The 22,826-nt window shown below is 63.4% G+C and overlaps 1 protein-coding gene across 2 annotated transcripts; it reads left to right on the top strand.

Annotated features, from left to right (window-relative positions):
* Positions 1–1,190: 1,190 nt before the first annotated feature.
* On the top strand, positions 1,191–16,896 carry SLC17A9 (solute carrier family 17 member 9). 2 transcript variants are annotated; one of them, XM_061208726.1, is made up of 13 exons: positions 1,191–1,391; positions 7,061–7,258; positions 7,667–7,806; positions 9,527–9,626; positions 11,524–11,654; positions 12,134–12,230; positions 12,407–12,503; positions 13,083–13,170; positions 13,960–13,994; positions 14,356–14,471; positions 15,063–15,118; positions 15,284–15,313; positions 15,742–16,896. In XM_061208726.1, the coding sequence occupies exons 1-13, from the start codon at positions 1,333–1,335 to the stop codon at positions 16,002–16,004; spliced, it is 1,410 nt and encodes a 469-aa protein (XP_061064709.1). In that variant the 5' UTR covers positions 1,191–1,332; the 3' UTR covers positions 16,005–16,896. The 2 variants fall into 2 exon arrangements, with proteins under 2 accessions (XP_061064709.1, XP_061064710.1); XM_061208727.1 differs by having other exon boundaries at positions 15,749–16,005.
* The last annotated feature ends 5,930 nt before the right edge of the window (positions 16,897–22,826 follow it).

The raw sequence follows: 22,826 nt of genomic DNA, 5'->3' as shown, positions 1-22,826 counted from the left end.
GTCTTTCTGGGGGTGCCTCTCAGCCCGTCCCACGGCAGAAGCCACCCTTCCCTGCCCCACTTAGTCTCCTTTTTGTGTTTCGTCTACATGCCCCGGAACGTCAGCTCCAGGAGAGGGGCTTTGGGTAGGCAAATGACAAATGCCCCCCACAGTGTGGCTCTAGGTCTGTATGTAAAATCATCAGCAAAGAGCCTCGGGCAGTGGGTGAGAGTGAACTGCCAGGAGGAGGGTGGGGTACTATCGTAGCTGAGCTGAACAACGATTCTCACACTTTTCCGAGTCGTGGGCTCTTTGGGGGAATGCACCTCTCTCCAACACCATCCTTCTGCCCCGTTGAGCGTCGTATGGATGGAAGAACAGCAGTTTGTTGGCAAGCGTACATGGAGCAGGGCGGGGGAGACCCAGGACCGAGGTGTAGGTTCGGAGGGTTCCCTCCTGGTGGGACGTGGCCACGTTCGCCAGGCTGCCGTGTGGAGGATGGATTGAGGGGGTAGCGGGTGGAGGGGGCGTTGCAGGGTGAAGAGGGGGCAGCTGGCGGAAGCAGAATCACCCAGAAATCCACCTGCTTCCTATGTGTCCCAACGGTCACAGCCTCTCCGTGCTGGCTGTGCGCTGCACGTGGGCGTGAAGCCTTCTGAGGTCAGGTGGAGCCCTGAGAGTGAGGATCCACAGGACTCAGCGTGGGGCCCGGCACATGTCCGTACTCGGAACACTCAGCCCCCCGCCCCCCCCGCCCCCGCGAGCACTGGGCCGCCCAGGGTTCCCAGGCTGGTCCAGGGTCACAGGGCTGGAGCCCACCTTCAAAGACCCATTTTAAAAATTGGTTCCCCTTGAGTCTTGCTGTCCTTGCACAGGTGAGACTCCCCCGAGCGGTCACCTGACGCGTAGGCAGCCCTGCGAGGTGAGGACCACCCCACCCCACCTCCATTTGTGGATGTGCGCGCAGGCTGCCCTGCCAGCAATGTGTCCGGGCTGGGATCACTCCGGCTCAGCCCCTCCAAAGCCCCATCCTTCCTGCCGCCTGCAGGGGAAGTGCCCGCGCCACCCCGAACTTCCGCGACCGGCAGCGAGGAGGCCCCGGGGCGCGAGGGTCTGACCCGCCCGCCCGCGGGAGCGCCAGGCCTGGCCTTTCCGACAGAGTGAGCGGGGCGGAGACCCAAGTTGCGCGCCCCGCCCCGCCCGCCGCGGTGGCCGTCCGGGGGCGACACGTCCTGGGAGTACGCCGGACGGAAGCGCCGCTGGGACTGACACGTGGACTTGGGCGGCGCTGCCCGGTGGGTCGGCCGGGCAGGAGCGGCCCCGGACACACTGTGCCCGCGCCGTCTGCGCCCGATGCAGCCGGCCCCGGACGAGGCCCGCAGGGACGCGGCCGAGGACACCCAGTGGTCCAGGTGGGGCCTCTCGGGGGTGGGGTGGGGTGGGGGGGTGGGGGTGGGTGGGGGCGGGGCGGCAGTCAGGGGAGGGAGCGGGCGTCCTGGGCAGAGACGGCTCCCTGCTGCCCCGCACCTTTGCTCTGCCCGGGGGGCCTTGCACCTCCACGCCTCCCGCCTTCCATCCAGGGCCAGTGCCACCCACCACCCACCCAGAGCCCCCTGCACTCTCTCCAGGCCGCTCCGGTCCTGGGGGTGGTGCGAGCAGTGTCTTGTCCTGGGGGACCTGCCTGGCTAGGCGGGGTGGCTCCCAGGCACGGCCTCCCCACCCCCCAGGACTGCACCTGTTGACAGGCCCCAGCCCCCACCTGTGACCACCCACTGAGTGTCACCTGTGCAGGCAGGCAGTGGGCTGGGGGGATTTGAGGGGGCCACGCCGGCACCTGCAGCAGTTGGCTGAGCCTTGCCGTCGTCGTGTGCCAGAGATGTGACGCCAACAAGGTCCCCGCGGGGGTGTCGGTTGTGGGGGAGGAAGAGCCCAGGCAGGTCACCCCCTTCCACTGCCGGGTGCGGAAGGCCCTGGGACAGGGATCTGCTCACCAACATGACTCACACAGCGACCAGGAACGAGAGGCGAACCCTCAGAGCAGCCCCCAGGCCACCCGTGGCTCAGAGCTCCCTCCGGTCCTCCAGTGGACCCCAGGCCCGTCCACCTCCAGCTCCGAGTCCCCGGGGCCTGCCCTGCTGCCTGCGGGACCCGCCTCCCAGAGCTGGTCACAGGAAGGCCTCAGAAGCCAGAAGGCTCCCTTGGGACAGGGCCCGGTGAGGGCGGGAGCCCCAAAGCCCAAATCACAGCATGGGGTCTCCTTGCCAGGTGTCCAGGAGGGCGGCAGGCATGCGGGGAGTGCCCGACTGGGGAGCGCCCTGCGGCCTGCCTCTGCTCCCTTGCTGTCTCCCCGCCCTGCTCCTTGTCGAGGTGAGGCCCCGCTGAACCAGGTGGCAGGCGGCTCTGCAGCCAGCTGGGCAGAGGGCCGGGACCTCTAAAGAATGTTTTGCAAACTTCCCTCTCGGTTATGCTTTAACGGATCTGGATCTGGCTGGCTTTGCCTTCACCGTCTCCCTCCCTGCCCAGTTTAGAAAGGAGCACCTGCAGGTGGGGTAGCGGGGGTCCTGGGTGGAGTGGGGCTCAGCGGGAAAAGGTGGTTCGCACCCCCGAGTGGCTAAAGGTGATGAGAATCGTGACAAGGGCGACCGTGGGCGGCTGCCACCATGTGGATGACCCCCGAGGCAGGGCCACTCCCCAGGGACGTCCCAGCTGGGCGTCGGCAGCCTTGGGCCCACACGTTCTCTCCGGCGGTTGCCCTCTGCCCCTGCTTGCCCTCTGCCCCCAGCACCGATGCATTTCCCTTTTCTGAATCGAGGGTCCACGTGACCTTGTGTTTGCTCAGCCGTGGGTGCTTCTCTTGCACAGGGGCCATTTGCAGGATGCAGAAGGTTCTAGAAGGTTCACAGGAAGCACCCTGAAGAGCTGGGGGCTCAGACCCGAGGCTCGGGAGTGGGCAGAGTGGGCTGGAGGCACGTCTTCAGGCCTTTTGTGGCCAATTCTGCCATGACCTTCTGTGTTCCTAGCAAGCCCGTCCGCAGGTCCAGGATTCTGCCTCTGGCGTCCTAATCGGGCCTCCGGCAGCTGGCCGTGTCTGGCTCACCCCCTCCAGCCAGGCCTCCAGCTGGCCTGTTCTGTGTCCCCAGCAGCTGTGGAGGACGTCCCTTTGCCCGCCCAGTGGCACTGCCCGCCAGCTCAGGGCCAGGGCTGCAGGGGCCTCCGGGGCCCAGGGAGGAAGCACACAGCACCTGGCCCACCAGCTCCAGAGGGGGTCCCATGCCAGCGCCTTAAACTCAGAGTGGGCTGGTTGCCTGAAAGGTGATGGGCCCTTCTTGACCCCCCGGGGCCACAAAGAGGCGGGGGGCAGCACCATATTCTCGGTGCCCTGCCAGCCTTCCAGAGCAGGTCAGTCTCATCTGGCTTTCCCCTGTTTCTAACTGGACTTCCCACCCAGAGAGCAAACAGAGCCAGGCTCCCAGGGTGCCGGCACAGTGCATCCGAGGGAGGGGCAGGTGCCGGGGACGCGGTCCCATCTGCGCGCAGGTGACCCTCCGCCGCTCTGACCCCATAAAGGAATAAAACTTCCTTTTGAAGGCAACTTCGGGCTGTGGCTGTTCGTGGGGAGTTGAAAGCCTTGCTCCCCAGCCCCTGTCGCTCCCCTTGTGCACCAACCCGTGAGTGTGTGCTTGCCGAGGGCTCGCCTGCAGGGCCGTGTGGGTGGCCCTGGACGGGCTCGGCGGCCGCGGCAGGGCTGGGCTTATGAGTCCTCTGCTGGCTCCCTCCGGGTGGGCCCGGGTGGCCGGCTGGGCTGGTCTTGGTGGGCAGTTTGGACTGTGCCTCCCACTAGGCCTGGCGGGATGTTTGCTCAGAGGGAGCGGTGTCCCCGAAGGCCTGAAGTGCTGGGCTGGGAAACGGGGGGCAAGAGGGTGGACTGAGGGTATCATTCCCACGGTTGGAGCCGCGGAGGAGACGGGCCCTGAACCCCCAGGGGTCGCATGTCATAAACTCAGACATTGATTGAGCTGGTGCCTCCTGGGGGCTCGCTGGCCTGGCAGAGCCCCCGCCCCGCCCCTCACAGTCTTTGGTTCTGTAAAGGAAACTAGCATCTGGGACCACCAGGCCCCAGGTGAGTCCGCGAGCTGCCCCGTGGGGTTCCGCCCCCTCCCGCCACCTTAGCCTCTCCAGGGGGGAGGCCACCGAGACCTGCCGCATGCGCTGTGCTACCGTCGTCCTCACCGCCTTGGCTTCTGAGTCATTCCAGGCACACTTTACGAACCAGGAAGGAGGGTGGGGGCGTGATGGCCCCTCCCTCATCACTGAGGGTCACTGGGCAGTTTCCGAAGGGAGCAGCCCCCAGCCTCGGCCGAGGCACGGTCCAGCGGCCGGCTCCTGGAACTGCAGAACGGCAGGCTTTCCAGCACGGGACACTATTTCCCACTGGACTCATATAGGAAGTTCTAATATAAAAAGCAACTCGTCCAAGAGTGCTGCCTGGGAGCCCCACCCATGGCACCCCTCCAGGCACCCAGAGACCCAGTTTGAAATCCGTGGTCCAGCGCACATGGGGAAACTGAGGCACAGGGAAGGGCGGGTTTCCCCGAGTCAGGCCCGGGCCCAGAACGGCACCCAAGTCTCTCCTCCGGGAGAGATGGTCACCACATCAGACCACACACATCACTGAGGGCTGCAGAGCACTTTGGACTGTAATTCCCAAACTCCAAACCAGGCGCCGCCCACAAACACGGCTCTGTCTGGGGACAGCAGGCCGGGCTCATTCACCCCAAACCCCCCGAGGGAGGGGCTCGAGCCTGGAATCAGCTGTCTCCACCGGTGGGATTGCCAGACGCTGCAGCCTCCGGGGGGCGACAGCTCCCCGGCTGTGAGGGCAGCAGCGGGGACGGGGAGGGCCTCTGCAGGCCTGAGACACGGGGAAGGCTCCGCGACTCGCTCCCCGGACTGTGGACAAGTACACTGATGTGCCAGGGGGAGCGGAGCCGGGGGAGGTGCCCGCGAAGGAGGGGGACGCTGGTGCCAGGCACCCCCCAACCCGCTGGCCAGTCGACAGCTCCTTGTTGGGGCTCCAGGAACTGGTGGGTCACCTTGCTGCTCACTGACCCGAGAAGGAGCTGGGCGTCAGGGACATGAGTCCGTCTTCACCGAGGAAACTGAAGCTCGGGAGGCCGGCGGACGGGCCCCATGTGCCACCACCCACCCCCCGCCCCGGCTGTGACCAGGTCCAGGACAGCAGCTCCTTCCCGCCCGGAAACTTTCCCCCAGCGCCAGGGGTCCGGGGTCCACCCTGTCAGGAGGAGGGCGCTGGCCAGAGGGGGTGGGAGGCAGCCCCGCTTCGCTACTGGCCCAGCGGTCCTGCCCCGGAGATAATGGACACGGCCGTCGCGCCCACTTATCAGGTTCATGGTACGGGTGCCGCCTGCCAGCGGGCAAGATCCTCAGGGCCTCCAAGGTCTCTCACCCCCGGGAGGCGTGCAGGCGAGGGCTCCGGCCCTCCCAGGGGTGGTCCTGGCCTCACCCTGGACTGTCCCCCCAGAGTCGGCTCACAGCCCGAGCCTGGGTGGGGCCCACAGGCAGGGGACCTGCCCGTGTCTGCAGATGGAGTCCAAGCTTCCACTGCCCTGGGCCCCATTGGCTGTTCTTTGCACGTGCCCGGCCGGCTGGGGAGCCCCCGCCAGGTCCAGACAGGGGTCCAAAGGGGTTTGGGGAGCGAGGGTGAGACTCCAGTGTCCTGGCTCATCCGCCAGGTGAGAGGCATCCTCCCCTCTGTTCTGAGAACTGCCCATGCGGCTCCTGCCGGCCTCACCCTCCTGGACACCTGCCCAGTGGCCTCCCCAAGGCCGTACAGCACTAATGCCTCGGGCTGCTTCCGGCAGGCCTCCGGGGGCCCCGGGCTTGGAGCCCCTGCCCGGTGCCTTCCCCACAGCCTGAGCTTCTTCCCTTCGTGCGTCTCACGCCACCACCCTCCTCCCCACCCCGGGGAGAACCCTTGCCCCAGTTGGGCAGGTGGGTCCAGGTGCAGGCAGGACCCCCAAGACCCCACTGAGACTGTTCAAGGCCTGTCCACTCTCCCGACCCACCACCCCCCAGTTGTGACCCCCACCCTCAGGGGACATCCCCGCCCTGTGCAAAGACATCGCAAGTCACTAGTGGTCCCCCTCCCCCAGGCCATCCCCCAGTGGGCCCCCCCCCCACCTGCACAAAGAGCACTGAGTCTCCTCTCTCTCTTTTTCGTTAAAAAAAATACCAATCCCCCCTCCCCAAACTTTGTCTTTTAGGACAGTTCTAGATTTACAGAGCTACCGCAAAGGCAATACATACTGCCACACGCTCCACACCAGTGTCCCCCATTCACGTCCTAGGTCAGTGTCCATTTGTCCCCATCAGTGCTGGACCGCCGTGGGCAGTACTGCTACCAAAGCCCATGCTGTGCTCGGGTTCTGCACTTTCCCCCGATGTCCCAGGACCCCACCCAGGGTCCCACAGGCACCTGAGTCTCCTGGGCTCCTCCGGGCTCTGGCAGTTTCTGACTTCCTGGTTTGGTGACTGACAGTCGAGGGTGCTGGCCAGGAGTTTTGGGGACCGTATGGACTTGGTCTGGCAACCTTCCCAGGCGGCCAGGGCTGCCTCACTGCTGCCCAGCCTCCTCCCAGGGCCTGCCTGCCCCAAGGTGGTCTGCTGGGCAGACCCAGCTCTCCTGGAGACCCTGCGGGGGCCCGTGGTGCTGTGGTACCCTCCCTTTCTGCCGCGGCTGGGGTCCTCTTGCCCAGCCCATCGCCCCCTTGGCCGGTTACCCGCTGTCAGCCTGGCTGCCTTCCTGGGCCTTTGGTCCATGGAAACTGAGAGCCCGGGTCCCGGAGAGCAGCACCTCCCCAGCTGCGGCTATTCAACCTGCCCTGCGATGGCCATCTGGGCGCTCCCACCTCTGCTGCTTGAGGGACCCTGTGCATCGTTTCTTGTGTCTGCCCGTTTCTCCCAGGAGTCACCAGACATGAGCAGGTGGACGTTTGAGAGGTGGCCGAGGTGCGCCATCCAACAGCCTCTCCTGGGCCTGACCGGGCCCTTCTCTCCCCAGACCTGAGTGCCAGGTGTGGACAGGGACACTGCTTCTGGGGACATGCCTGCTGTACTGCGCCCGTGCCAGCATGCCCGTCTGTGCCGCCACCATGAGCCAGGACTTCGGCTGGAACAAGAAAGAGGCCGGTGTCGTGCTCAGCAGCTTCTTCTGGGGCTACTGCCTGACTCAGGTGGTGGGTGGCCACCTGGGGGACCGGTAATCCCTCCCCCTGCTGCAGGGCTGGGGGAGGTGGCTCCTAGGAAGGGAATGGGGGGGAGGCCCCACCCACAGCAAAACGGGGGCTGGGAGACCCGAGGTCCGCGCAGGGGTGGGCTGTGGCCGGCGCTCAGCTCGTCTTGGGTGCTTGGTTCCCTGGGGAGCAACCGGCATCCAACGAGGCAGCTCTGGGGCCCGTGGGGACAGAGGGGCCAGGCTGTACCCTGCGCGCTCAGCCTCGGCCTCCTCTGCAGAGGGGATATGGCTGCAGTGCCCACCCCAGAGGGCAGCTCCAAGCGACGGATGGCGCCGGCCCCCTCCCGGGGTTCCTCCACGGTAGGGTCTCCTGGTCCAGCCTGCAGCCCAGCCGCACAGCTCCCCATCACTGCCCTCTTGTGCCCCGTGCAGGATCGGGGGTGAGAAGGTCATCCTGCTGTCGGCTTCCGCCTGGGGCTTCATCACCGCCGCCACCCCGCTGCTCTCCCACCTCGGCAGCGCCCACCTGGCCTTCATGACCTTCTCTCGCATCCTCACGGGCTTGCTCCAAGGTAGGGGGGCTGCAGGGGGCTGCCCCCATGCTGCCAGCATTGGACCTCTGGCCCACGCGCCGCAGAGCAAGGGGAGTGTGTACACGGGTGTGTGTGCACACATATGTACGTGCATGTGTACCTGTGTGCACGGGCGCGTGTTCAGGTGGGTGCTCATGGGCGTGCACATGTGTCCTCGTGTGTGCCCCTGCGTGTGGTGTGCCTCAGATCAGAGCGGGTGCATCAGTGCTGCAGCGCTGCTGCTGATGAGGTCATGGGCTCTCCTGCCTGGCAGGCGGACAGCTCGGGCCGTCCCCGCTGGCGGGCTGCCGGCTCTCGGCTTCACTTCCCTGCACCGGGGTTTGTTTGTGCTTCGATGCCGTCGCGCCCAAGGCACTTTCCGTGTCTAGAGTCACTTCACAGTCTGGCTGGCACGTTTTAATGTCACGTGTCCTCCTCTGCCAAAACTTCCGCTCCAGGGATCTGGTGTGAGCCAGGTTGCCACGCGGCACCGTCGGCTCCACCAGCCGCATGGTGGGCACGTGCCCAGTTTCTGTGTGCTGCCAGTCAGAGGCCACATCCGCACTGGCCGGGCCAGCAGGCTGAGGGGATGCCAGCTTTCCCAAGTCCCCCGCTCTCATTCTTTGGGGATATTACACTTCTGAAGAGAGCCCCCCTCAAAGATCTCCAGTGGCCTGGGGGAGCTGGTGGCAGGGGCGGACGCCCACCCTCCAGGGAGTGGGACGGCCTTCTGAGCTACCCTACACCAGCACAGCATCTGACAGCATCCGTCCTCTGGACGTGACCCCTTCCTCACCACACCTCCCCACTTCCCAGATCTCTGGTAGGGCGTGGGCCTGTAGCCCGTACCCCCAGGACCCCAGATGTACATCCTGGAATTGGCCTCTGCCTGTTTGCTGATCAGCCCCACCGGGCCAGCCCACAGGTGGTCCTGGTGGTCCAGGCAGCCCAGCGCCTGCGCTCCTTTGAATTCACCCCACGTGCTCCCCACATGGTGTGAGCTGGGGCCCGGGGCCCCAAAGGGAAGGCAGGGACCAAGTCCTGTCCCTATGTGCCCTGGCCTCTGAGCTTCCCCAGGTGCTTTTGGAGAAAAGCACAGTGTAACGAGCAAGAGCTGCAGTCGCCAATGCAGTTTTTTTTTTTTTTAAACTAGATTTTAAAATAATTATAGCTTTACAGGAAGTTGCAGTGAAATGTACAGGGAGGTCCCGAGCTCCCTCCCCCACCTCTGCGTGGTGACATCTCACGTAGCTACAGGGCAATGTCACATCCAGGACCTGGCAGTGCAGTTCCACGGGGCTGTTCAGGTCTCACCGACGTACAAGCACCGTGTGTGTCAGTGTGTGTGCGTGTGCACTTGTCACTTGTCACCTGTGTGTGTGCTTCTGCATGTTGGTGCCAGGACTCTGGAGCCGTGTGGCTCTGGGAGCTGGCGTGACAGTGGAGGAGCGCCAGCTTGGGCCCAGAAGTCCCCCTGCAGCCGTCCTGGTGGCAGGACCTCGAGCGAACCCCCCGCTCCCCAAGCTGAGTGTCTCCTTAGCTGAGTGTTGGGAAAAGCCCAGCCCTGCTGGTCCCTGGGGGTGACAGCGGGAGGAAGGAGACCCGGGCTTGAATAATCACCGAGGGCCCCGCGGAGCTTCCAGCCCGCGTCTCACCCCTCCGCTGGCCACCCTGGCGGGACAGAGCTCCACGCGGGCCTCTGCCTTCTCTGCCGCCCCAGGGGTTTACTTCCCTGCGCTGACCAGCCTGCTGTCCCAGAAGGTGCGGGAGAGCGAGCGAGCCTTCACCTACAGCACCGTGGGTGCCGGCTCCCAGTTTGGGTAAGTCCCAGCCTGGGGGGGGCCGAGCCGGGGCGGGGCGGTGTGGGGAGGCGAAGGGCGTGCGCCTGGCAGAGCGCCTCGGTGCGTCCGGTGGGGACAGGCCACGTGCACATCTGGGACAGGGTGACGCAGGTCTGGTGACTCTGTGCTCTGGGAGGCACTTGGCACCCCCCATCTCCGTGCACGCTCTGTCCCTCTCGGGCCAGCGGCAGGTGACCAGAGCTTTGGGGCTCTGGCACATGGGCTGGGGTGTTAAGTTCCCTTCCATCTGTGCTGACAGAACTGGATGGGGTGCCCGTCCCGATGGGGGGGGTGGCCTGCGTTCGCCCCAGAGGGTACCCGTCACGGTCCAGACGTGAAAGGTCCAGACCTGTGCCCCTCCCCACTGCGCCCCTCAGAGTGCCAGACCCTCCGTGGGGCGACCACACTGGGGCTGGAAGGACGTCTTGCTGTCCTATCGGGGCTTCACGACCCCCGGGCTCAGGGCCCTCACGTTACTGCTGCCGAGGTCCAGGCAGAATGCAGAGAGGTGAGGGGTGCCTACTGGGGGGCTGGGAGCGGCCCAGATAGAAACCCAGGGGGCCCAGTGACGTGATTTTCAGAGAAGCAATATACGGATAGGAGAGTTTCATTGTTTATCTGAAATCCCGTCTCACTGGGTGACCTGGGCCTTCCGGGCAGGGGTGGGGTGCAGGGGAGGTACAGGGAGAGACTGTGCCCACCCCGTCCCCGCAGATGGGGGAATGGAGGCTCAGAGCAGGAGGCATCCCTCCACTGGCCTTGGGGGAAAGCCTTTCTCCTTCTTCTTTCTTCTTTAACTGTCTCCTGGCCAAGCCTCAGCAGGTGGGGGGCAGCTGGGGGGTAGCCTCTGAACACACAGGCCAGCCTCGGGGAGGGGTGGCCCCAAGGGCATATTTGGGACAATAGCATTGGCAGGACATGGGGAGGCGGTTGGGTTGGGTGGTTGTTTTTGCATTTTGAAATCTTTTTGAAATTTCATCCTCTCTGAAATGAGCAGCTGAAAACAGCGAGGAGGTCTTATGTTTCAGCATGTTCTTGGCACCGCTGTCTTCCCGTTGCCTTTTTCATTTTAAAAGGATCCACACACAACTGTAGGCCAACTGGGAGGCCTAGTAAGGACATACTAGGGCAACACAGGACCCCTGTGCCATGTCACGGCTGCCACGTCCACGCTGGCCCCCACGGCACCGGGAGTCCCCGGAAAGCTTGCATCTGTCTTAAAAAAATGCACACGAGAGTTGCGGGTTAAGCTTGATTTGGGGCAAAATGAAGGCTGCAGCCCGGGAGACAGCATTTCAGAGAAACTGCTCCCAGGAGGTGAGGGGAGGAGCCAGGATATAGAGGAGTTTTGCAGCAAAAGGGCAGGTAATGGTCAAAAAATTATTGTTAATTAAAGAAAACCCGATCTCTCAAGTTTAGGAATTTAGCGCTTTTCTATGTCTGGGAAGATGCAAGAGTCTGGGCTCACTGAAATCACTCCTTTGATGTGCACCTCAGCTCTCTGGGGCCTGTGTCCTGTATTTTCACATCCTGAGTTTCTGCAGGGCTCACCACAGGGAGTGACTGCAGTCTGATGGCTGCTGGATGGCAGGTATTCTTTTCAGCCCTGAGTTTCCTCAGGGCTCACCGGCTCACGTTGGAGGGCTGCAATCGTTGATGACTGTGACATCCTTTGTTTGTTGATATGGCAGGAAATATTCCATTTATCACATCCCTAGCAAGCTGCGTGGGGACCAGCCTTCCGGGCAGTTGCCTCACAGGGGATAGAAATGCCCTCTTTTCTAGGGACTCAGCTCATCCGGGGTGGGGGTCTCGGAGACGTCTCCGCGCCCCAGTGAAGCGAGGGTCCCAGCCACGCCCCTCCCTGTCGTTCCAGGACGCTGGTGACGGGGGCCGTGGGCTCCCTGCTCCTGGACTGGTACGGCTGGCCGAGCGTCTTCTATTTCTCGGGTGGGCTCACCCTGCTGTGGGTGTGTTACGTGTACAGGTGTCTGCTGGGTGAGAAAGGTATGCGCTGCTGCCCGGGAAGGGCGGGAGCCCTGGCGCCTTGTCCCCTCCAGCGAGCGGCCACCGAACCCCCAAGAGCAGGCCAGCTCGGGGGCCCCAGGATCCCCTAGGTAGAGCCTCACAGAAGACGCCCACTCCCTGAGTCTCAGCCGGCTACGGTCAAGTCTGGTGTGAGAGTCGCTGGGTGAACGCAGACGTGCAGGGGGCTGCCCAGCCGGCAGAGGCAGATTGCAGGGGTAGAGGTGGCTCCCGGTGACAGGAGTGGGGCCTGGAGGGTTTGAGGACTCAGGGGACAGATGGCCAACACTACTGTCCACCCTCGAAGGCAGATGCTGCCGACCCCAGGCTCTGGCGGAGAGGACAGGATGGCCCCCAGGCGCAGCTGGGGACCCACGAGCCGCCCCCAGCTTCTGGCCTGTGGGGGCAGAGCCGTCCACCCTCTTTGAATGGCTTTCACGTGGAGATGTCTTGCCCTTCAGATCTCATCCTGGCCTTGGGCGTCCTGGCGCAGGGCCTGCCGGTGTCCAGACACACCAAGGTGCCCTGGAGACAGCTCTTCCGAAAGCCTTCTGTCTGGTGAGCCGGGCTGCTGCGGGGATGGGTTTTGGGGCCCTGGGGACCTCGGCCACAGGGCGAGCGGCCCACACGGGGGCGGCTCCACTCTGGGCTCCGCGCCCTCAGGCTCCTGGCTGCCCGGGTGTGGGGAGGGGGCTGGGGGGTGTGGACCCTGAGCCTGGCCCCCGCCCCCCCAGGGCGGCCATCATCTCCCAGCTCTCGGCGGCCTGCTCCTTCTTCATCCTCCTCTCCTGGCTGCCGACCTTCTTTAAGGAGACCTTCCCCAGCTCCAAGGTGGGTTGGCCGCCCGGCAGCTCGCAGGGTTGGGGGGCGCCGCGAAGCACATGCAGAGGGGCCCTGGGTTCCTTCCGCTGAGCTCTGGCGGTTCTGACGCCTCTCGGCTCAGCGCCCGCACCTGGGTGCACGCAAGAGAGGCCCAGCTGCTGCCCCGGCTGCCCGCCCGTCTGCGGACAGTCCTTCCTGGGGGAGGGGGGCACGCAGGGGCCGTGATGTGGGCACAGATGTCACCTGCTGGTCAGCCTGGCTGACTGCACCCCGGCCGCCCGGCTACCCTCCCAATTCTGGTGACCAGGACCCCCTGGCTGCACACCCTGGGCGGGGTGCGGCCCCCCAGCTCTGCCCCCTGGTGTGGGGAGCCATGAGGGAGGTTCTGCCTGCAGGGGTGACAGCGCTCGAGGGCCCAGCGCTCAGTCAAGGTCGGGGATGAGTTAGGATCTCGGAGGCCCAGCCTGTGGGCAGAGAGCCTGGTGGGCAGTGGTGGGCGTGGGCGAACGCCTGGCCTGTTCGTCCTCTCCCCGTGGTTGGGCACCCGCCCTGGCGGCCTCTGAGGCCCCTGCACCCTCCTCCCTGCAGGGCTGGGTCTTCAACGTGGTGCCCTGGCTGGTGGCCATTCCTGCCAGTCTGTTCAGCGGGCTTCTCTCAGACCGTCTCATCAATCAGGGTGAGCCCTGGGGGAGGGGCCGGTCAGGGAGCCATGCCTGGGCCTTGCCTCACTTTGGGGGGCGGAGAGGCACCCCTCCTGTGGTGCACCTGTAGCGATGGGACGAGGCCACGCCCCCGAGGACCAGGCCGTGAGAGTGGGACCCCTGGCCCTTAGAGCCAGCCAGGTGGGCCTGTGGAGCCCGGCTCCCGGCCTGACTCTGCTGATGACTGCCTTCAGCTTGTCACCCCCCAGCCTCTTTCCCCATGAGGGGACGTTGGGACACATTCACACTGCGACGGTGTAATTCCTCCACCCCGGGGGCTAGACACATCCCCCAAGCCTCTTCAGAGGAGGAAAGGGCACCTGGTGAGGTCAGAGGTCTCAGGCCTGAGACCCGAGTGCACACGCCCCGAGGATGACCGTCCCGCAGACATGCGCGCTCCCCACGACCTTGCACTGCGCGTCCTTAAATGTCAGTCTTGTCCTAGTTACAGGAGAACCACCCACTCCTTGTGGAAAACTTAGAAAATTGGTAGAAACACAAAGAAAGCACTTTGTAACCATAGAGTGGGCTTCCTCAGGTGCGTCTGCCAGGCCTCGGCCTTGGGAACCCTCTAAGTGCACACGCACTCACACACGTGTGCGCACGGCTCACGGTGATGCAGGCTGCCCCACCTCGAGCCCAGCCCGGCCCTCCTCTCCCCGCTCCCTCCCCGCAGCCGTGAGGGTGGGACCCACTCTGGGTGCCGTCGGGGAATGGGACAGCACAGATGGGCTGACAGGGTGTCTCCTGGTCTCCCCGTCTAGGTTACAGGACCATCACTGTGCGGAAGTTCATGCAGGTAGGAGGGTCGTGGGACAGCTCTCTCCCTCCGGACATCCCTGTTTTGTTCCCGGGGCCCCTGACCTAGAAGGTGGCTGGTGTGGCGCAGTGGCTGGAGGGCACCGTGGGTCAGTGCTGGGGACAGGTTTGGCTGACCTGAGGCCCTTGCCTGAGTCCTGGTGCCCATTTTCGGGCCTGGGTCGGCTCACGTCGAATGGGCTACGACCAGCAGGGCCCAGATCATTCGTGCAGCCTCGTCCCGGTGGCCTCCAGGCAGGCCCCAGCCCGGGAGGGGTCCCCACCGACCCTCGTTCAGCATGGCCCAGGCAGCCCAGGAAGGGGAGAGACTCCCACCCCGTCCCCATTCGTCTCTCCCGCAGGTGATGGGCCTCGGCCTGTCCAGCGTTTTTGCCCTGTGTTTGGGCCACACCTCAAGCTTTTGTAAGTCTGTGGTCTTTGCATCAGCCTCCATCGGCCTGCAGACCTTCAACCACAGGTAAGGGCCAGGTACCTCGTCCACCAGAGCCGCCCACGCTGCCTTTGGGCTCCCGGGTCCTGGGCCCCTGGCTCGGGGCGCACACGGAGGGTGGGCGCATGGCATGCCCCCACAAGTGAGCCACGAGGTGAAGGGCAGTCAGGGTATCAAGCCGGCGAGGACCTGGGCCTTTGGGAAAACAAAACGGGTGCTTGGGGAGGGGCTGGCAGAGGAGATGAGGGTCCCCAAGCAGCATCTTTTGAACCAAAGGTAGGGAGCGAGCCCATCGGATTCCACGTCTTGTTCTGCAGGCCTCCTGGCCTGCGCAGCAGCTCAGTGTTTAGTCAGGGAAACTGCACTGACTTGCTTTGGGAATCGGCACCTTGATGTCGTTTTCCAAATTATCGGGTAGCAATGAGTGTGAGTCCAAGCAAACTTGCCTCCCTGTCTTGTTTCATCCTGGGAGTGGGTCCCGCGCGTAACCGCTGGGCTGGGGCTGAGCTCCTGGCATGGCCAGCCTCCGTGACCCAGGTGATCGGAGGACCGACCGCCGGCTTGGCGGGTGGCGGCCGCCCTGTGGTCACTCGCCGGCGTCCTTTCCTCTTCCCGCAGCGGCATTTCCGTTAATATCCAGGACCTGGCCCCGTCCTGTGCCGGCTTTCTGTTTGGTGAGGACCTCGGCCCCTCGTTGGACAGGAAGTGGCTGCCCCACCCTGATCTCCCCCCCAACCCCGCTCCCAGGGCCCCCAGGGGCCACCCCCAGGCGGGTGGGCCGTGGGAGGGTCTCAGTGGGCCTCCGCTGACTGGTCCTCGTTTTCTCTGTCCTGTTCCAGGTGTGGCCAACACAGCTGGGGCTTTGGCAGGTGAGAAGTGGGCTGGGGTCCCCTGCCTGCGGGTTTCAAACCCAGAGTTCCCCGGGGCGCCGCCCCACGCCTGTGTCCTCCCACCTGCTCCGCTGCCTCGGCCCTCAGGGTGGGATGTGGCACCCCTCGGGGGGGGCTCCACAGTGTCAGAGCAGTGGCGGGGGGCAGCCCAGACCCCAGAGCTGGCCGGGGGAGAGCACAGAGCCGCCTTCCGCGGTGCTCATGCTTCCGATGGCATGTAACCGTCCCCAACCACCTGACCCGCAGATGTGAGTGAATCCCCGAGGTCCAGGGTCCCCAGAGGCCGAGTGCCTGGGTGACGATGGCAGGGCTCATGCCCTCAGGCCCCACCGCCCTCAGCTGCTCTCCAAGCTGTCCTCAAAGGGGCGGGAATGGTCTGTCATCCCGCCTGCTTGTCCCCTCTCGAGGGCGCAGGAGTCGTGGGCGTGTGCCTGGGCGGCTACCTCATCGAGACCACGGGCTCCTGGACGTCTGTGTTCAACCTGGTGGCAGCCATCAGCAGCCTCGGGCTATGCACCTTCCTGGTGTTCGGGAAGGCCCAGCGGGTGGACCTGAGCCCCGCCCACGAGGACCTCTAGCCGACCGACCCACTGTCCCCGAGGACCCAGCGCCATCAGCCTCGGGGACAGCGCTCAGCTTAGAGGCCCCTTGCTCCTGGCCCAGCGTGTGAGCAGAGAGGGAGCCTCAGCCCAGCAGGAGGGTGCAGTCCGCTTCCCCCGCCCTTGGGGGTAGCAGCCTCCTTCCGGGTTGGTGGGACCTCATGGTGGGTGGCTTAGTATCTTTAGTAGCAGCAGCTTCGTCACAGACATGGTCTGTTCCTCGTAGATCCGTACAAGCCCCACGTGGTCAGCCCGCCCCGGGACCGTGTCACTGCAGGGCAGGGCGCCCCACTGGAGTCTCTCCCCAAAACCTGCTTGGCTCTGTTTCTCAGCTCTTGGGGCCGGATCATGCTCTGTGGTGGGCCGTCCCGTGCACTGCGGAGTGTTTAGCAGCATCCCTGGCCCCCACCCACTAGATGAGCCCCCCAGTCATGACAGCCACCCCTGTCTCCTGACATCACCAAGTGTCCCCGGGGGACCCGCCCCCTGGCTGAGGACCACAGCTCTAGAAGAAGGCCAGGGAGGGCTGTGGTGTTTCTGCTTCTCCAAGCAGCCAAGCTGAGGCCCCCCAGTTCGATGGGTGGGCAGAAGTGGGGGCTCGAGGCCCTTGTGCATCGTTGGGGACCCTGCCCCCGGCGTCCCCTCCCATGGATTCCCAGGCACTGGCGATGCGTCCTGCTCCCCTGGTGCCTGGCGAGGGCGCGTGGGCACCCGCTCCTGGCCAGGACACGCCCTGGAACCAGCGAACCCACCGTTCCGCCTTGTCTTTCCCCCTCCTTGTTTACAATAGAGGGGCCGGTCGTCTCGCGGATTAATAATAGATTTTGCAAGATGTATATGCAGAGAAAAGAAACTATGAGAATGTGGAAGAGCACACCAAAGCCTTATTTAAATGATGACTATTAAACTATTTAAAAAGAAGACCATAATGTTATTTAAGGCCCTTCTTATGAAAAGAATAAACGTGTGTTAAAGATTTGTTTCACTCGTTCGAGGAAACCAGCAAAATGTTTCAAACAGTCAAAGGAAAATGCCAAGAACAAACGTACTGATCCTCTAGGATGCTGACACAAATGTGCAAATACAGCCGAGGTAGGGTTTCCTCGCTCCTGCTCTGGACAGACCCCGCCTGTGCGTCTGTGTCGGAGCTGCTTGGTGTAGCTGTTGGCTGTGTAGATTCTAGAATCAGACAACTCCTAATTTTCCATGTAAGCAAAGATTTTCTCCTGCAGTCCCCCCACTTGTGATCAGAAAGAATCTGAAAGAAAGATTCTCGATTACAAAGTGAGTCTGGCCTCTGTAGGTTTGGCCTGATTGTTTACGGAGATGCAGCCAGAATGTTAATTTACCATAAAGGCCACGCTGTTTGCTCGGCTGGGGATTCTCCTGAGAAACCTCGGGTGGATTTCTAGGCTGTGCCGTCCTGAGCTGGGAGCCCTGCCCGGGAAACTCCCCACGGCAGGGTGGTTTCCTCAGGACACAGGACACAGGTGTGTCCTCGTGCCCGTTTTTAAGTGCAGCGCAGGGATGCTCTGCATTCACCTTGTTGGGCAACTGTCACCACCATCATCGCCATGACTTTCTCCTCCCAAACTGGAACTCTCCCCTCCCCCTCCCCCAGACCCTGGCGCCCACCATCTGCTTTCTGTCTCTATGAACTTGACCCTTCTAGGGACCTCATGGAAACGTATCATACAGTATTTGTCCTTTTGTGACTGACTCATTTTGCTAAGCACGATGTCCTCAAGGTTCATCCGTGCTGTAGCGTGTGCTGGGATTTCCTTCCTTTTAAGTCCGTATAATACTTCATCGTATGGCTGGACCACGTGTTGTTCAGCTCTTCATGCATCGGTGGACACTGGGCTGCTTCCACCTCTCGGCCGCTGTGAATTCACTGCTGTGAGCGTGGATGTGAGAGTAACACCTTTCTTTCTAACCCACAGCAAACTGTAAACTCTTGGAGAGAGTGAGAGAGATGGCCCTTCCCATGGGAACATAGCCGTCTGGGGTCTCAGTGCTCGAGCCCTGAAGGGATGCGGGACCCAGAAGGTGCTGGTGGGTCCTGCTCAGCAGGGGGGCCTAGGGCATACGTGTAAACTGGGATCCCCAGCCTCCTGGAATCCGAGTCTGGTCACACTTCTGTCACCGCCTCGCAGAATAGGGGAGGGAGAAACCAGGATCTGGGGGCACTGGGCCTGCTGTGCGGTAGCTGGGCCCAGCCCCCTCCCGTCACTGCCGTTCCTGGTCCTGAGTGTCACCTTGGAGCTGGGTGCGGCCCCTCAACCCTTCCCAATGCCAGTGTTGGGCCCTGGGTCGGGCTCCGTGGATTCCAGGTGAAAATGTTTGTTGGCGGGGAGGGCACTGTTAGCAAAGATGGGTGGGAGGATGGCCGGGCCCCGCTGTGTGTTATCTGGTGCAGCCAGGCTCAGACACGTCCCCAGCCCGGGTGGCCCTGGCAGGATCCTAGAGCCGACACCAACCCTGAGTGCAGTAGGGGGAGAGCCGGGCAGGAGTCTGTAGGGTCACCAAACCCCAGACACTCAACCTGCTGTGCCTTCACTCCTGAGAGGAGGGGCTCTGGCCACCCGGGGCCGTGAGTGTGCATTTGTGCACGGCGTGTGTGCATTAGTGTATGTGTGTGTGTGCATTTGTGCACGCGTGTGTGTACGCCTGTGCCTGCCGGCCCACAGCCAGGAGGCGCCTCGGGAGGGCCAGGCTGCTGTCATCCTGCAGCTGGCTGACAGAGGGCGCCGTCCGACAGGGCTTTTTCCCCAGCCCCAGAGCCGCCGACCTGACTCTTCCCTAGGACGCCAGGTGGGGAGCCGAGGGGTCCAGTCGGCCACCCTGTGCGGTGTGGGCCGGTGCTCTTGCCCCTCAGCTCTGTAGGAAGGGACGGGTTGGAAGGTCATTCCAGGCGCAGGGAGGCTCGAGGCTGGACCCCGAGGCAGGAGGGGGCCCGAGGAGCGGCAGGACCTGGGGGGTGCGCATGTACGAGCGACTTTCAGGGGCGGGGACCCTCTCCCACCACCCCTCCCCCAGTCTGGGTCCCCACTGTGGGTCCCTCCCGCTGGCCGCTGGGGTTATGGCGTCCACTTCTTTTTTTTAATAAATTTATTTATTTATTTATTTATCTATCTATCTATTTATTTATGGCTGCGTTGGGTCTTCGTTGCTGTGCACAGGCTTTTCTCTAGTTGCGGCGAGCGGGGGCTACTCTTCGTTGTGGTGCGCGGGCTTCTCACTGCGGTGGCTTCCCTTGTTGCGGAGCACAGGCTCTAGGCGCACGGGCTCAGTAGTTGTGGCACACGGGCTCAGTAGTTATGGCTCGCAGGCCCTAGAGTGCGGGCTCAGTAGTTGTGGCGCACGGGCTTAGTTGCTCCACGGCATGTGGGATCTTCCCGGACCAGGGGTCGAACCCGTGTCCCCTGCATTGGCAGGCAGATTCCCAATCACTGCGCCACCAGGGAAGCCCTGTGTCCTCTTCTAACAAGAAGACAGACAGCAGCAGGATTCCGTGGTTGGAGGCCCTGGGGGGGCCGTCCCCCAGTCCTCTCCCCAGGGCACAGGTGTCCTCAGGGGCAGGGCTGTCCCCCCACCTGGGACTGCAGGAGTTTGGCCTCAGGACGGGCTGGGGTCCCCCTGGGGCCCAGGATGTGCCAGTCCAGGTTCCCCCCGATGTCCTGTCCCCAGACCCCGACAGCCCTACGCAGGCCTCACCGGGTGCCCTCCCCCATCTCCCGCTCTCAGGCGGGGTGTCCCCTCCTGGTCACCATAAGTGACACTTTTCTGTCATTTCTTTAAAACAGGATCTTTCATGGCCACTTAACATCTGTAATTAGCATGTTAATTAGCCCCACCTCTCTGGACTCCCCCCACCCCCATTTCTGGCTTTGTCCTTCAGCTGTAGGACAAGCCCCTGGGGGTCCCCACTTGCCCCTGGGGGACCCCTGCTGGCCTTTCCTGGGCGGGACGTGCAGGGGCCACCCTGGGCGTTTGGGGCGCCGCTGGGGCCGCGGGCCGTGTTCTCTCCAGTGTACAGTGGAGCCTGCCGTGCGTTCTCTCCGCTGGTTCCTGCAGAAGGAACAGGGCTGTGCGTAGGAACACACTTTTGATGGGGATTTGCTTTATCATGTTTAATTGAACACCGTTGAAGCCGTGGCATGAATATTCAGCGAGGTGGCTGGAAGCCTCATCTGATTGCGGGACGCGCCCCAGCACGGCGCCTGTCAAAGGGGGAGCGAGGTAGGGAAGCTATTAATTGAAATAGCTTCATTAATTAGTAATTAACAGCAGAGAAATGACTGTGTAACACGTCGTATTTCAGTAGATGCCCTTCATGTGTTATGGGGCCTTTAATTAAAGGACGGGGCATTTTAATTACAGGCAAGCTTGGCCCTTTGACCTTTGGAATACAAAAGAGGCTCCCAACTTTCAAGGCAGCTGGCGGGGAGGTTGGTGCAGGTGGCAGGGACCCTCCGCCTTGCCGCCCCTTGCCCCTCGGGTGCGTGGGCTCTGGCCGCTCCTCCCTGCACCTGGAGGAGGTGGGCCTGTGGGTTCTCGTGGGGTCACAGGCCGGTGCAGGGGAGCGGTGGGGCGGGAGGGAGCACCCAGGGAGTGATGCCCGCGCCGCCCTGCTGGCTGCGCCCTGCGAGGAGGGGCTGAGAGCAGTGCCCTGAGGCCGGACGGAAGACCCCCGGGCCGGCTGCGCCCACCCGCCTGCCCCCGCTGGGCTCGCATCTCTGCTCTGTCCTGATGGACCGCAAGAAGTCGGTGACAGTGCTCGTCCAGAGCACCCGCACGGCGGGGAAGCGTGCGCCGAGCGCCCTGAGTGCACGGTGGTCCCCTCCTCATCCCACCTGGACACGCTGCGCCCAGCAGGCAGACCGCCTCCCTGCCACTCCTGCCTCCTGCTGGATGATGAAGCAACAGCTGTCTCGGCTCCACGTCTCTTTCCAGCTCACGCTCTCTGTCTCTGTCTCTCTGTCCCTCTATCTCTGTCTCTCTCTGTCTCTGTCTCTCTTCATTGTCTCTGTCTCTGTCTTTCTGTCTCTGTCTCTGTCTCTGCCTCTCTATCTCTGTCTCTCTTCATTGTCTTTGTCTGTCTCTGCCTCTCTCTCCCCAGAGGGGTCCCGGGCCCCTCACCCTGGCCATCTGTTGACACGACTCTCCTAAGGTCCCGGAGATGACGAAGTCCAGCTGTCCCTCCAGCCTCTCTGGGCCTTACTCTGAGAGGCTCCTGCTTCAGTCTCTGAGCCACAGGGCTCCACGCCCCCCCAGCCCTGGCGCCCAGGCTCTGGCGGTCGCTAGATGCGCCTGCCCGTATTCTCCCACCTGGAGACTTTGACCGGGCCTCTGTCTCCGCCTGGACCCCCTCCCCACTTCATCTAGTACACGTGTGCAACACTCATGAACATGCACACGTGTACACAGGCACACGAGTGAGCACACTCATGCACACACACGCATGGTACTGATGCGGGGGTCCCTGCTAGCCAGGGGCTCCTCTGTGCCCCCCGCCTGTGTGCTCATTGGCGAGGGTGCAGCCTGCACAGAGCACAAGAGGCCTGGCCTGGGGGTGCATGGCACACACTGTCTGCCCGCCAGGAGTGCCCGCCAGGAGGACCCGGGACTCCTGCGTCCCACACTGGGTGGCAGAAATCCTGGGCCTGTGGTCTCGGCATTGATCGGGCACTTCTGGTGCCCATATCAGGGGTGGGGGGAGGCAGGTAGTGGCGAGGACCCCCACCCAGCCCCAGAAGCCAATCGGGCATAGGATGCTGCGGCCGTTTCAAAACCTGGCCCCCAGACTCTTTCCCTGGAGAGATGGGGCCTGTGTCCCCCTGGGATCTGGGTGGGCCTGTGAGACCAGAATGGGACACCGGAGCTGGTGAGCCTATGCCCTGCTCTCCTGGGGCCGCCATGCTGTGAGGAAGCCCGATCGGAACTGCCTGGAGGAGCCCACCCCCGCCAAATGCCCGACAGACACAGGCAGAGAGCACACGATGATGGACAGAAAATCACCCAGGTCTTGGGATGATTCACTGAGCAGAATAGCAACCAGGTAAGAGCTGGAGAGAAGATCCCACAGGACGGACGGGGCGTTTCAGGAGAGAGGCCGTCCAGGGGGCTGCAGGAGCAGGTGTGTTTGAGCTGGGTCTGGGGGAGGCTGGCGGGGGGGGGGGCTGTCGCTTGGCGAGCACAGCCCCAGGGACAGTCCCGCTTGGCCAGGCAGTGGGGACCTGGCTCCAGTCAGTGCCACCTTCGGAGGGTCACCGGCCGCTCTGTGGCTGTCCAGTAGTTGGGAGAGAATTTGACCCCCTCCCAAAAGCGTGTCCTGCCTTTGGCCAGGTGGGCAGCGGACGTAGGAGCTGCTTTAGGGGAGAGCCAGGAGAGCATCAGTGCCAAGGACAGACCTTGGGAGACACCACTGAGCGTGCAGGGACAACAATGTGAGATACAGCCTGTCCAGCTAATGCAATAGCTAATGCATCGGCTTTCATCACCATCCTGCAAGCCTGTGCGTGGGTCCTGCTCTCCCTCCCTCCTCTGGCTGGGAGAACCTTCAGCCAGCACTCAGGCTGGGGTTGGAGGGAGACCTGGGGGAGGGGAGGCCTGGCAGGGGGTGGGGGCGTGGAGGCCCCCTTGCTGCCTGCGCTGCCCCCGCCCTGCCACACCCAATGGGACATTTTGCACCGTCTGGCCCTTTCTCCTCCTGCCTTCTACTTTCACGCATGCCTGTTGATGCGTCTTTACTAACAGAACCTGGCACCTCCGCACAGAGCAGCCAGCGCTTTCAGGATGGGTCTGGTGGTGTTGGCCTAGGGCTACCAGGACCAAGCGCTCAGAAAGGGGGTTTGCACAACAGACACAGATGCTCTCACAGTCCCGGAGGC

This window comes from Eubalaena glacialis, chromosome 13 (genome assembly GCF_028564815.1).
Source record: "Eubalaena glacialis isolate mEubGla1 chromosome 13, mEubGla1.1.hap2.+ XY, whole genome shotgun sequence".
Taxonomy (NCBI): domain Eukaryota; kingdom Metazoa; phylum Chordata; class Mammalia; order Artiodactyla; family Balaenidae; genus Eubalaena; species Eubalaena glacialis.
This window is presented reverse-complemented; position numbering and strand designations above follow the sequence as displayed.